The following is a 12779-nucleotide window of genomic DNA, read 5'->3' on the forward strand; positions in this document are numbered from 1 at the left end:
AGCGGACTTTGGCAGCAGAGAACTCTGTTTAAAACACAACCCTGCAACTCCCCGTCCAGGAGAATTCAGACCAAGTGACTCAATGTTCTCATCTGTAGAAAGGCCACAATGCCCACCTGCCAGAAGGCACATTGAAGGCACTTAGGGAAGGGCTGGCTCTCTGACATCCTTATTTGCTTTGTAACCTGTCATTAAAAGCATCGCCACTGCTTGTCATGTAGTATCGGTCTCCCCAATTGCAACAGAGAACAGTGTTATCAAAATTTCTTAGATTTTTAAGTCTAAGAGTCCATCCAGTCCAATCAAGGCTGAGCAAAGTTCAATAACTTGTCTGCTCTTCAGCCAAGCATCTGAAAACCCACCTGGCCCCCTGCCCTCTGAAGTCTTGGGCTTGACGCTCCCTGCATGTCCAGTCAGCCAGACGTGAGCTCTTGAAGGCATCAGAGTGCATCACTGCTTCTTTCCAATAATCGAGAGGTTTTCTCTCTTTTAAATATCAGTGACAAGGACTTCCCTGCTGGTCCAGTGGCTGAGACACCGCATCCCAAGGCAAGGGGCCCAGGTTCGATCCCTGGTCAGGGAACTAGATCCTGTATGCCGCAACTAAGACCTGGTGCAGCCAAGAGAAATAAATAAAAAGTTTTAATAAATAAATATCAGTGAGAATGTGCCAAGGCAGGAACTTCAGTTTCCCCTCTAGCTTCCTGAATATAATCCAGGGAAAGAAAAGCCTGAGAAATTATCTGACCTCTTCTCACTGGCCTCAGCAAGGAGCTTGACTTCCTGGTGCGGTGTATTTCCTACACACACACACACACACACACACACACACACACACACACACACACACACACAGGTCTTACTCTTTTTTTTTTTTTTCCAGCACATAGAACATAATAAGCAAACACTTTTACTATCCAGGCGTCAATCTGGACCGAAAGTGGGTTGCTAACAACAAGACAGTTAAGCAGCCTGACCACACTTCCCCTGCTTTGCCTTTTGGTTTTCACCTCAGTGTCATTTCTCCAAATCAAAGGAGCTCACAGGAGGGGAAGCTGCAGAGCCTGAGGGCGTGTACCCGGCACTGTTCCACCACTCGCATCACTGGGGTTAATTGATCTTTGCCATATTTTTTCCAAAAGTCAAGGTATCGTGGGGGCAGGGGCAGAGAAGCAGCAGCTTGTGACGGCACTTCTCAGACGTCCCAGCTTTGCAACCCACTGCAACAGCCTGGGCTGGTTCACCCACTCACTAGAGTCCAAAGATGGGACAGGGGTCCCCACAGCTCAGGGATAAACAATAATCTTCCCTCTTCTTTAATCCAAAGATGGGGTGGTGCTCTCTGTAGGCAAGCTGCAGTTGCTCAGTCCTGTCTGACTCTTTGTGACCCTATGGACTGCAGCACGCCAGGCTTCCCTGTCCTTCACCATCTCCTGGATCTGTGGGCAAGTAACAACCTTTAAAAGGATTAGCCCATGAGGAAGTGTGAGGGGCAGGGACAGGGAGGGACAGAAAAAGAAAAAAAAAAAGATCAACCCACAAAACACCTGGAATCAGTTAATCAGTTCTTCTTTACAAGTGGTTTTCAAATCAGTAACAAGACTCAGTTCTCTAGGTATTTTCACCAGAGCAAATCTCAAGACAGATGGTCCCCCTGGCCGACTGGAGAGTAAATAGGTCCAAGGCTACGTTGTAAGTGAAATACTCAGTTCTACAGGAAGACTCGAAAAATACCTCTGAGTGAAGTAAGAGGTTATGCTGAGGCTGTGATTTAGAGTGTGTTTAGTGCCAAGATTTGAGAAGGTGCTCCCCTAGAAAGAAGACATCACTGCCTCCAGGAGGGAAGAGGAGGTTCCTGGAGGCAGGGGCTCCTTTGGGTTGACCCACGTGTGAGATGAGAAACAAACCCCCAGGCTCAGAATTGCAGGATTCCTGGACCAGCAAAGACTCACAGTGAAGAGGAAAATTGCGTATATATGGAATCTATAAAGATGGTATGGATGAACTTATTTGCAGGGCGGGAATGGAGATGCAGACACAGAGAACAGACTCATGGATCTGGGCGGAGGAGAGGGGAGAGAGAGGGGGACAAATGGAGAGAGTAGCGTGGGAACATACACACTACCACATGTGAAACAGCCAGTGGGAATTTGCTGGATGACTCAGGGAACTCCAACCAGAGCTCTGTGACAACCTAGGGGGATGGGACAGGGTGGGAAGTGGGAGGGAGGGGACATACGTGTACCTGTGGCTGATTCTTGTTGCTGTATGGCAGAAAACAACACAATATTGTTTGATAATAAAGCTATTATCCTTCAATTAAAAACAATGTTTTAGAAAAAGAGAGAGGGAGAGAGAGCTCACAGATAAATGTTGAAAAGACCAGTGATGAGGTCCAGTTTCTCTACTTTATCCCCTCTGAGGTGGTCTCCATCCTTCCTGAGTCCATGCTAGACAAGCACAGCCAGCTTCCGCCCAGATAAACAGGAAGGAGAAAGGAGAGAGAGAGAGAAGACAGCTATGGGAGGAAATTAGTACTTACACAGATGAAAATATATGGTGATTCCACATTTTCACTACAGGAGGAAGAACAGCTACTCTTCCCACCTGAGAGCCCAGTGAGTTGTGAAAAGCTAAATACAGTGCTGGTTCAGAATTGAGTCTGTGCTGACCTCAGCGTGAGGCCCAGAGCCAAGAATTAGACTATTTTTTAATGCAGTTACCAAAAAACAAAAAAGGTGTAGCTAAAATGGGTGATTCATTCAACAAGGACCTGCTATGTATCACAGGGAACTCTACTCAATATTCTGTAGTAATAACCTATTTGGGAAAAGAATCTAAAAAGAGTGGATGTATATGTGTAACTGAATCCCTTACTGTAAACCCTAAAACTAGCGCAATGTTGTAAATCAGCTATGCTCTAATAGAAAATAAAAACTATATTTCAAAAAGACACTAAAAATAAAATAAAATGGGTGATTTGCATTTTTTATTCCTAACTACAAAATTAAGATATGATCAAGTGCAGGGAAACATAGAAGAAAAGGCTTAAGATTTTAAATGTTTATGAAAATAAAGTGTATGTACGGAAATAATGCAAACAATACAGAACTACAAACACGGAAAATGAAAGTTCCCTGATAGCCTTCCTGGAACCAACCAGAGCAAATGGTTTAGTGGACAGTTTTCCAGATTTTTCTCTGTATATGTGTAACCAAATATATATATATATTTATGTGGTTTAGTCGCTAAGTCATCTCCAACTCTTGTGACACCATGGCCTGTAGCCCACGAGGTTCCTCTGCCCATGAGACTTCTTTCCTAGGACAAGAATACTGGAGTGGGTTGCCATTTCCTTCTCCAGGGGATCTTCCTGACTCAGGGATTGAACCCAGGTCTCCTGCATTACAGGCAGATTCTTTACCAACTGAGCCACCAGGGAGGGTATACATTTGTGCGGTGGGGGGAGTTTTAAAAAAATCCGATCATGATTTAATACTTTCTTTTGGGAGTTCACTTTCTTTTTTCTCATAACTATATCTTGGACATCCTTCCATGCTACTTCTTTATAGACAAACTGTGTACTACATAACTGCTAGACAAGGCTTCATTGAGTAGGTATGATTGCAGGTGAATACTTTCACCTTAAATTTATCTAATAGCATTTTAGTCACACCAAAAGGCAATTTCAGGGGCTTCAATGTCATCGTACTCTTATTGCACAAATACAGTGTTTGCCCTTTATTCATGTTTCCTGCCTGCCTTTGTCCATCTGCACACACTTCTCATCACTTGTTCATTTAACCCAGAACTTCGCATGGAATCCCTGCTACCGAGGGCTGCTGGGGGCTGCCAGGCCCTATGAAATGGGCATGACTAAACAGCAAATGTGTCAAGACAACCTGTCATTGCAAAACCCTCTGGTTGCTTTGTCATTTACAGTTAAATGTAAGTAGGCCTTTTGTACACATTTTAAATACCTTCCTGAAAAAGCAAAAGGCTTTCATTTCTGTCAGATACTTTTATAAAGAGCAGAATTCCCTTTCCCTGTCCTGGGTCTGTTTTGTCACAGCATCTGGGAATCCCAGGGGCAGGGTGTGGAGGGCTCTGCTGGGTGTGGTGTCCGTTGGTTTGTGACAGCATTTAGCCAACTGGTAACTTTACTTCAGGGCTTCTTGGTGGCTCACTGGTAAAGATTTTGCCTGCAAATGCAGGAGACATAAATTCAGTCCCTGGATTGGGAAGATCCCCTGGAGAAGGGCATGACAACCCACTCCAGTATTCTTGCCTGGAGAATGGACTCCATGGACAGAGGAGCCTGGTGGGGTACAGTCCATGGGGCTGCAAAGCGTTGGACACGATTGAGAAACTAAACATTACCTCACTGTGCTCTCAATTCCTCTGGGGCCGGACAGGAAGTGGACTGTTTTTTCCTGCAGGTCATCCGGGATACTGCTACCCTACAAGACTTGTCAGGTGTAGATGCTACAAACACATCACTATTTAAAAATACAGATGGGGTGAAGAATTGGAAGACTGGGATCAACACACATATGCTACTGACACTATGTATAAAATACATAACTGCTGAGAACCTACTGAACAGCACAGGAAACTCTGCTCAGTGCTCTGTGGTGACCTAGATGGGAAAGAAACCCCCAAAGGAGGTGATAAATGTACACATAGCTGATTCACTTTGCTGTGCAGTAGAAACGAACACAATATTATAAAGCACCTATGTTGCTGTTTGCTCACTAAGCTGTGCCTGACTCTCTGTGACCCCATGGGCTGCCAGGCTGCCAGCCTGGCAGAGGAGCTGCCAGGCTCCTCTGTCCATGGGATTTCCCAGAACAAGAATACTGGAGTGGTTTGCCATTCCCTTCTCCAGGGAATCTGCCCAACCCAGAGATCAAACCTGTGTCTCCTCCCTCCAGCCTACTCCGCCCTCAACGTCTCCTCTGTGCGGGACCCGCCGCCGCCGCAGCCGCCCAGGCCTCCGGACCGGGAGGACCCCCGACTCGGCTGTGACTCGGCGCCCGGACTGCCGCGTCCTCCTGCCTCTTTTGGATCGGTAGAAGAACAGTCAAGATCATAAGTTTAGATGACCAAGATGGATATTCGGGGCGCTGTGGATGCTGCTGTTCCCAACAACATCATTGCCGCCAAGGCTGCGGAAGTCCGTGCGAACAAAGTGAACTGGCAGTCCTACCTGCAGGGGCAGATGATTTCTTCTGAAGACTGCGAGTTCATTCAAAGATTTGAGATGAAAAGAAGTCCTGAGGAGAAGCAGGAGATGCTTCAGACTGAAGGCAGTCAGTGTGCTAAGACATTTATAAATCGGATGACTCCTATTTCCAAAGAGCAGACCAGTTCAGTACATACTCACCCTGGTGGATGATACACTGCAGGAAAATCACCAGCGTGTTAGCATTTTCTTTGACTATGCTAAACGTAGCAAGAACACTGCCTGGTCCTACTTCCTGCCGATGCTGAATCGCCAGGATCTCTTTACTGTTCATATGGCAGCAAGAATTATTGCCAAGTTACCAGCTTGGGGAAAAGAACTGATGAAAGGCAGCGACTTGAATTACTATTTCAATTGGATAAAGACTCAACTGAGTTCACAGAAACTGTGTGGTAGCGGTATCTCTGCTGAAACAGAAACAGTCTCTTCAAGCGATAGTTCCCAGTATGTGCAGTGCGTGGCGGGGTGTCTGCAGCTGATGCTCCGAGTCAATGAGTACCGCTTCGCCTGGGTGGAGGCAGACGGGGTGAACTGCATCATGGGCGTTCTGAGTAACAAGTGTGGCTTTCAGCTCCAGTATCAGATGATCTTTTCCGTGTGGCTCCTGGCTTTCAGCCCACAGATGTGTAAACACCTGAGGCGCTACATCATCCCTGTCCTGTCCGACATCCTGCAGGAGTCGGTCAAAGAGAAGGTGACGAGGATCATCCTCGCAGCATTCCGTAACTTCTTAGAAAAGTCAGTTGAACGAGAAACTCGCCAAGAGTATGCCCTGGCGATGATTCAGTGCAAAGTCCTGAAACAGCTGGAGAACTTGGAGCAGCAGAAGTACGACGACGAAGACATCAGTGAGGATATAAAGTTCCTCTTGGAGAAACTCGGTGAAAGTGTCCAGGATCTCAGCTCATTTGATGAATACAGTTCAGAACTAAAGTCTGGAAGGTTGGAGTGGAGTCCTGTGCACAAATCTGAGAAATTTTGGAGAGAGAATGCTGCGAGGTTAAATGAAAAGAATGATGAGCTCTTGAAAATTTTGACCGAACTTCTGGAGGTGTCTGACGATCCCCAAGTCTTAGCTGTTGCCGCCCATGACGTTGGGGAGTATGTGCGCCATTACCTACGAGGCAAGCGGGTCATGGAACAGCTGGGTGGGAAGCAGCGGGTGATGAACCACGAGGACCAGCAGGTGCGTTACAACGCCCTCCTGGCTGTACAGAAGCTCATGGTGCACAACTGGGAATATCTTGGTAAACAACTCCAGTCTGAACAGCCGCAGACTGCAGCTGCCCGGAGCTGAATGGGCTCTCAGGGCTTCCCTTGGATCTCCAGCCGCCCCCTCACCTGGGATAGAAGACCTGGAGTGGGTCTCAGTAACTGCGGTCAAGCTCAAACCATTCCTCATTTATGTGTCATTTTCTTCTGTTGTGTAGCTTTTCCCAATGCTGATTTCCCATTAATTTGTCTTAAAGTAGGTGCTTTCTGTATCTAAGGAAAATATTACTGTTGCATATACTGCTCGTAATTTCTTTATTTATTGTTCTCTGGAATGAATATAGGGTTATTAAAACATTCTCACTCCAAATACATTTTTTCTCTTTCCTTGTTCCTGACTTGAACTGTAACAAAAGTACCTTTTGTCCCAACTGAATTGGGAGAATTGTATTTGCAGAGTAGTGAATGGTAAATAAATGTTTTGAATTCAAAACAAACAAACAAACAAACAAAAAAACCTGTGTCTCCTGCATTGGCAGGCAGATTCTTGCCTGCTGAGGCATCAGGGAAGCCCCCAAAGCAACTATACCCCAGTAAAAATTAATTTAAAAAATAAGTAAATAAAAATAAAGATAGAATCAGGAACTTGGAGTATTATGAGAGCAGAGATGTGAAACTCCTAGCAGGTAATAAGTTTCATTCTTTTGTGGGAAAGTATGTGTCCTATGTTAAGGAATTAAATAGTTTATATATTTAGAAAACTCAAGAACAGATTGATAAAAGAAATGTTCATCTGCTGGGGTATGGGGAAGTCATTCTGGCTTATCCCTGAATTAACTCAAATTTTATGCTAACTAAAATAGCCTGCGTATGGCCTATCAAACATACATTGTACATCTGCTTTAGTTATTAAAGAAAAGAACGCACTGATCAGAAGTAAAGACAACCCATGATAAAAATAAAGATTAAATGCCCATCTTCCTGGGACTAATGCTGGCCCTTCTTTGATGCTAAGACTCCCTTCTCCGGTGCCACGGCTATTCTGACTCACTGAGTACCTGCTGGTCTGTTCTTTTTTTTTTTTCTGAAACCTCCTCCCCATAGAAAATACACACCCAAATACCTCCCATCTCTCTGCAAACACACTGTTGCTACTGCAAAAATCTCATTTTTACTCTGTTGAGATATTATGTCATTTAGGAGGGTCATTTCTCATTATATGACATTACATGTCACTTAATGATGTTATATGTCATTTCTTCAATAACTGGTTTATAGTAGCGGGCAGTTTATTAACATTAAATTTAGACCCAGCAGATCTGAGCGAGGGGGTGTGGAGGCAGCAAGGCAGGAGGGAATGAAGAGCCCTCTGGTCAAGCTCCCTGTGTCCAGACACAGGTTGCTGGCCAAAGGAGGCCCCACTGGTCCTTCTTAGAACCCTTCACCGAGCCTTCATCATCCTTTGTGACTCCCGGGCCATGGTCCTCCACTTCGTCTCCATCTGTGATGGCAATGGCTCCTGGCTGATGACCTCTTCAGACTGTGGTACTTCTGCACTGGCTCCATCCAGACTGGGCTGCATTTCCTCTGAGACTCAAGTCAGGCCCATGTGCCCAGGCTGGCCACAGGCATGCTGGTGGCCTGCAGCGTGGCCACCTTGGCAGGGGTGGGCATCCTCACTATGAGGAGCCTGGAGCTCCTCATAGTGTCCCAGGTGTGCAGGGGCCCCCCCCCCCCAAACTCACAGCACAAGTGGGCCGTGGGCTCCGCCCTCTTGCTCGTCTCATTTGCCCTCTTCTTCGTGGGGCTCCTGAGTTTCCTGACCTTCTCAGGAGCGGGGTCATACTCATGGGCCTCACCCTGATGTTCTGGAGTGACTCCATGGCCTCCTTCCTCCTCTTCCTGAACCCTTGCATGTCAATAGTATCACTCACATCAACAGCATCATGCATCCCTGGGGCCTGCCTGCAAAACTTTAGGGTCCCCTCCAAGGACATCAAGTTCTACCAGAAAGTGTGGTCAAAATGAGACTTTTCCAGACTTTCCTGCTGGTCCAGGGGTTAAGACTCTTTGTGCTTTCAATGCAGGGGGCATGGGTTTCAATCTGTGATTGGGGAACTTAGATCCCACATGCCACATGGTGCAGGAAAAAAGATTAGACTTTGCCAACATGTGACATTCAAATTGCTGCCTCTTGGCCTTGGGGTGGTTGGGCCAGTGGCCCAGGGGCCTTTGTAGTTGGTCTGCAGCCCAGAGGTTAGGTGGTGCCTCCAGCAGCACCAGCTTAGTCATGGCCGTGTTACTAGGGTGTTGATTTTACAAAAATAAACATATATTAAAATCTAAAAAATAAATAAATTTAAAGTATGAAGCCTTTGATTGTATAGATCACAACAAACTGTGGAAAATTATTCAAGAGATAGGAATGCCAGACCACCTGATTTCCCTCCTGAGAAATCTGTATGCAGGTCAAGAAGCAACAGTTAGAACTGGACATGGAACAACAGACTGGTTCCAAATCAGGAAAGGAGTATGTCAAGGCTATATATCATCATCCTGCTTATTTAACTTATATGTAGAGTACATCATTCGAAATGCCAGGCTGGATGAAGCACAAGCTGGAATCAAGATTGCTAGGAGAAATATCAATAACCTCAGATACCCAGATGACATCACCCTTATGGCAGAAAGCAAAGAGGAACTAAAGAGCCTCCTGATGAAAGTTAAAGAGAAGAGTGAAAAAGTTGGCTTGAAACTCAACATTCAAAATACTGAGATCATGGCATCCAGTCCCATCACTTCATGGCAAATACATGGGGAAACAATGGAAACAGTGAGAGACTTTATTTTGGGGGCCTCCAAAATCACTGCGGATGGTGACTGCAGCCATGAAATTAAAAGACACTTACTCCTTGGAAGAAAAGCTATGACCAACCTAGACAGCATATTAAAAAGCAGATGTTACTTTACCAACAAAGGTCCATCTAGTCAAAGCTATGGTTTTTCTGGTATAGTTTATATATAGTTTTTCTTGGACTATAAATAAAGCTGAGCAGCAAAGAATTGATGCTTTTGAACTGTGGTGTTGGAGAAGACTCTTTAGAGTCTCCTGGACAGCAAGGAGATCCAACCAGTCCATCCTAAAGTCCATCCTGAATATTCATTGGAGCTGAAACTCCAATACTTTGGCCACCTGATGTGAAGAACTGACTCACTGGAAAAGACCCGATGTTGGGAAAGATTGAAGGCGGGAGGAGAAGGGGATGACAGAAAATGAGGTGGTTGGATGACATCAACAACTCGATGGACATGAGTTTGAGTAAGTTCCTGGAGTTGGTGATGGACAGGGAGGCCTGGCATGCTGCAGTCCATGGGGTTGCAAAGAGTCAGACACAACTGAGTGGCTGTACTGAACTGAACTGATGAATCCTATCCTGCCACTAACCAGGTGTTTATCTTGGCCAAAAACCAACCTCCCTGGGTCTATTTCCTTATTGGTACAGCAGACCTAGTAATTCCTCTGTTATGTAGTGATTATGAGGGCTAAATGAATCCGCTTATGGTGAGTACTGGCCAGTGCCCGGCCAAAGCAGAAGCACAAAGCAGTGGCTTGAATCTTTGTCAGACACCTTGAAAGAACAGGCAGGTGGAAGAGGATTCATGGGGAAGAGAAGCAGGGGTCTGCTATTAATTAAAGGAAAGATCAGCTTGGCATGGGAGCTTCTCCAATGGTTCAGCGGGAAAAGAATCTGCATGCAATGCAGGAGACACAGGAGATGTGGGTTCAATTCCTGGGTCGGGAAGATCCCCTGGAGCAGTAAATGGCAACCCAGTCCAGTATTCTTGCCTGGAGAAACCCATGGACAGAGGAGCCTGGCAGGCTGCAGTCCATGGGGTCACAAAGAGTCAGACACGACTGAGCACATGGCACTGCTTGGCCTCAGAAAGGGCCCTCAATGGGTAGGAAAGCCTAACACAAGGGGAAATGGGGGGGTGCCGATGCCTTACCTTTTGTAAGTGGTCTGAACCTTCATGGAGCACACCTGCGTTAACTCCTGGGCCACACCTGCCATCAAGTTCTGCTTGATTCCATCGTCAGGGTCATCCAGGGAGCAGCCCCTCGCCTCCCCCATCCCCACCCTGCACAGTGCTCAGCCCAGACCTGAAGGACAGGACTGCCCAGGGACCCTCAGACACAAAATGAGGTGCTCTGTTCAATGGATAGAAACCTCGTGCCTTATAGGGTGGCAGTTCACCCCCAGAGGAGAATGTACTTTGTACACTCTACTTCACCCATACAAGGGCGGCTTTGTCCTGCCCAGGAATCGCACTGCCTCCCCTGATGCTGTGCAACCTCCCTGATGGGGCAGGGGACGTGGGGTCCTTGGAGCACAGCCCCACCTCCTGCCTCCAGACAAGCAAGCTCTAAACAACTCCAGCAGCATGGCTGGTCCTGCAGTGAAGGCCTGTCTGCCTGGTGAGCAGCACTAGCCTTCTTGTAAACTGGAAGGAAACGGAACCATGGGTCCCTGCACACAGCTGCGCTCAGCTCCATTGCTCAGACAAAGCATCTATCTCCCCAGAGGAAATCTGTGCCCAGACGGCTCTCCAGACCCTACCTGGCACTTAATCACCCCTCCTCCTCCGCTGGCCTGACTTCTCTACGTGTTGTTTAACTTACCTACAATTTCATAGGCATTTTTGTTTTGTTTTTCACAGAGGTGAAATTCACATTATGTGAAATTAAGCATCTTATTTATTTATATATATTTATTTATTTGGCTGTGCCAGGTCTTAGTTGCAGCACATGGGATCTTTAGTTGCAGCAGATGAGACCTAGTTCCCTGACCAGGGATCAAACCCAGGAGCAGAATTGCTGGGTAATTCTGTTTACATTTTGAGGAACTGCCAAGCTGTTTTCCACAGTGGGTGCACCATCTAACATTTCTGCCAGCAACGTATGAGGGCTCCTGTGTCTCCACCGCCTTTGTTTCACTTTTCAATGCGGCAACCATCCTCATGGGTGTGTTCTGGTATCTCATGATTTTGATTTGCATTGCCCTCATGACTAGTGATGCTGAGCATCTTTTCATGGGCTTGTTAGCCCCATGTATATCTTCTTTGGAAGAATGTCTATTCAAGTCCTTTGCTCATTTTTTAAAAACTGAGTCTTCTTTTTATTGTTGAGTGGAGAGAATTCTTTACACACCCTGGGGGCATTTGTATGTCTTTGTTGCTGCTCTTAATACATTTAAATCTCTTACCTGTTTGCCTCCTCTGCCAGGTAGAGAGAACCTGAAGAGGTTCTCTATAGGCAAGGCCTATGCCTTATTAAAAAAAAAAAAAATCCTCTAATTCTCAGGCCTTAAATAAGCTACCATGAACATATAACATGAGTTTATGCCTGTATATATAGAGAATGTTTCTGGAAAGATGCATAAGAAAGTTAAGAGAGGGGCGTGGAGGTCTGGAGCAGAAAGAACAGATGCTACTTTCCACTGTATACTCAAGTCTTATATGACTATTTTTTAAACTATGCGTGTTATCTTTAAATCAAAAATTAATAAAAATATATACCACTGGCTTTTTAAGGGTGAACTGCAGTGTAAGTGTTCTGACACCATAGAAACTCTGGCTCTAAGGTCCACACCTGAGGAGTTCTCCTGCCTACCAGCTGAGCTGCAGAGTTGGTCAAAGCCAGGTCCACGTGTCATAGGAAAAGAGGGACAGTCCTTATGCAACACAGGGTCCCCACATGCCTCCTACCTGGGGACTGGTGCCTGTGACCTCAATATGCACATAAAGCTATCTGACCAACATGCTCATCTTCAGAGCAGTTTTCCAGGATGCAGCTGGGTGAGCAACAGGAAGGGGGTCCCTCGCTGTGTCCATGGCCTCTTTCCACATCCCAGGCCCTGGTACTCTGCATCTTGAAGTGAACGAAGACCCCAAAGAGAAAGAGCCCTGAGAAACCCACCACCTGATAGTGCTAGGAGGACAGAGACAGAGCGAGAAAGAGAGAGACAGAGAGATAGAGAAAGAAATAGAAATATAAACAGGGAGACACAGAGAGACAGTTAACCATACTTCAAAAAAAGAAAAGCTTAAAACACACACATCCCCTGTAGGCCAAGCACTGCCTCTCTAGTTTGCCTTAACCTTCATCATTCCCTACTTTTAATATCCCAACACACTTCACTTATTATTTGCAGCTCTACAAACTTCCACCATGTTACTCCTGAAATCTGAAAAACAATAAACTTGGAGATACACATCAATATCCATAAGCTAAGAAAATAATATTATTTTTGTTTCATGGTTT

General features: G+C 45.9%; 1 protein-coding gene and 2 pseudogenes across 2 annotated transcripts in view; all 3 read left to right on the forward strand.

Annotated features, from left to right (window-relative positions):
- Positions 1–5110, forward strand: part of ANKRD16 (ankyrin repeat domain 16) — a 25815-nt gene extending 20705 nt beyond the window's left edge. Inside the window, exon 7 of the mRNA XM_010836360.1 lies at positions 4935–5110. Within this exon, the coding sequence (XP_010834662.1) occupies positions 4935–5095 (161 nt within the window). The 3' untranslated portion in view covers positions 5096–5110. The remainder of the gene's footprint in view (positions 1–4934) is intronic.
- Positions 5083–6827, forward strand: LOC104985972 (annotated as a pseudogene). Its single transcript, XR_824981.1, has one exon. The product of XR_824981.1 is annotated as a V-type proton ATPase subunit H pseudogene (transcript).
- A 415-nt stretch (positions 6828–7242) lies between these two features.
- LOC104986154 lies at positions 7243–8463 on the forward strand (annotated as a pseudogene).
- Positions 8464–12779: the final 4316 nt, after the last annotated feature.

This window comes from Bison bison, unplaced genomic scaffold, assembly GCF_000754665.1.
Source record: "Bison bison bison isolate TAMUID 2011002044 unplaced genomic scaffold, Bison_UMD1.0 scf7180017864063, whole genome shotgun sequence".
NCBI lineage: Eukaryota > Metazoa > Chordata > Mammalia > Artiodactyla > Bovidae > Bison > Bison bison.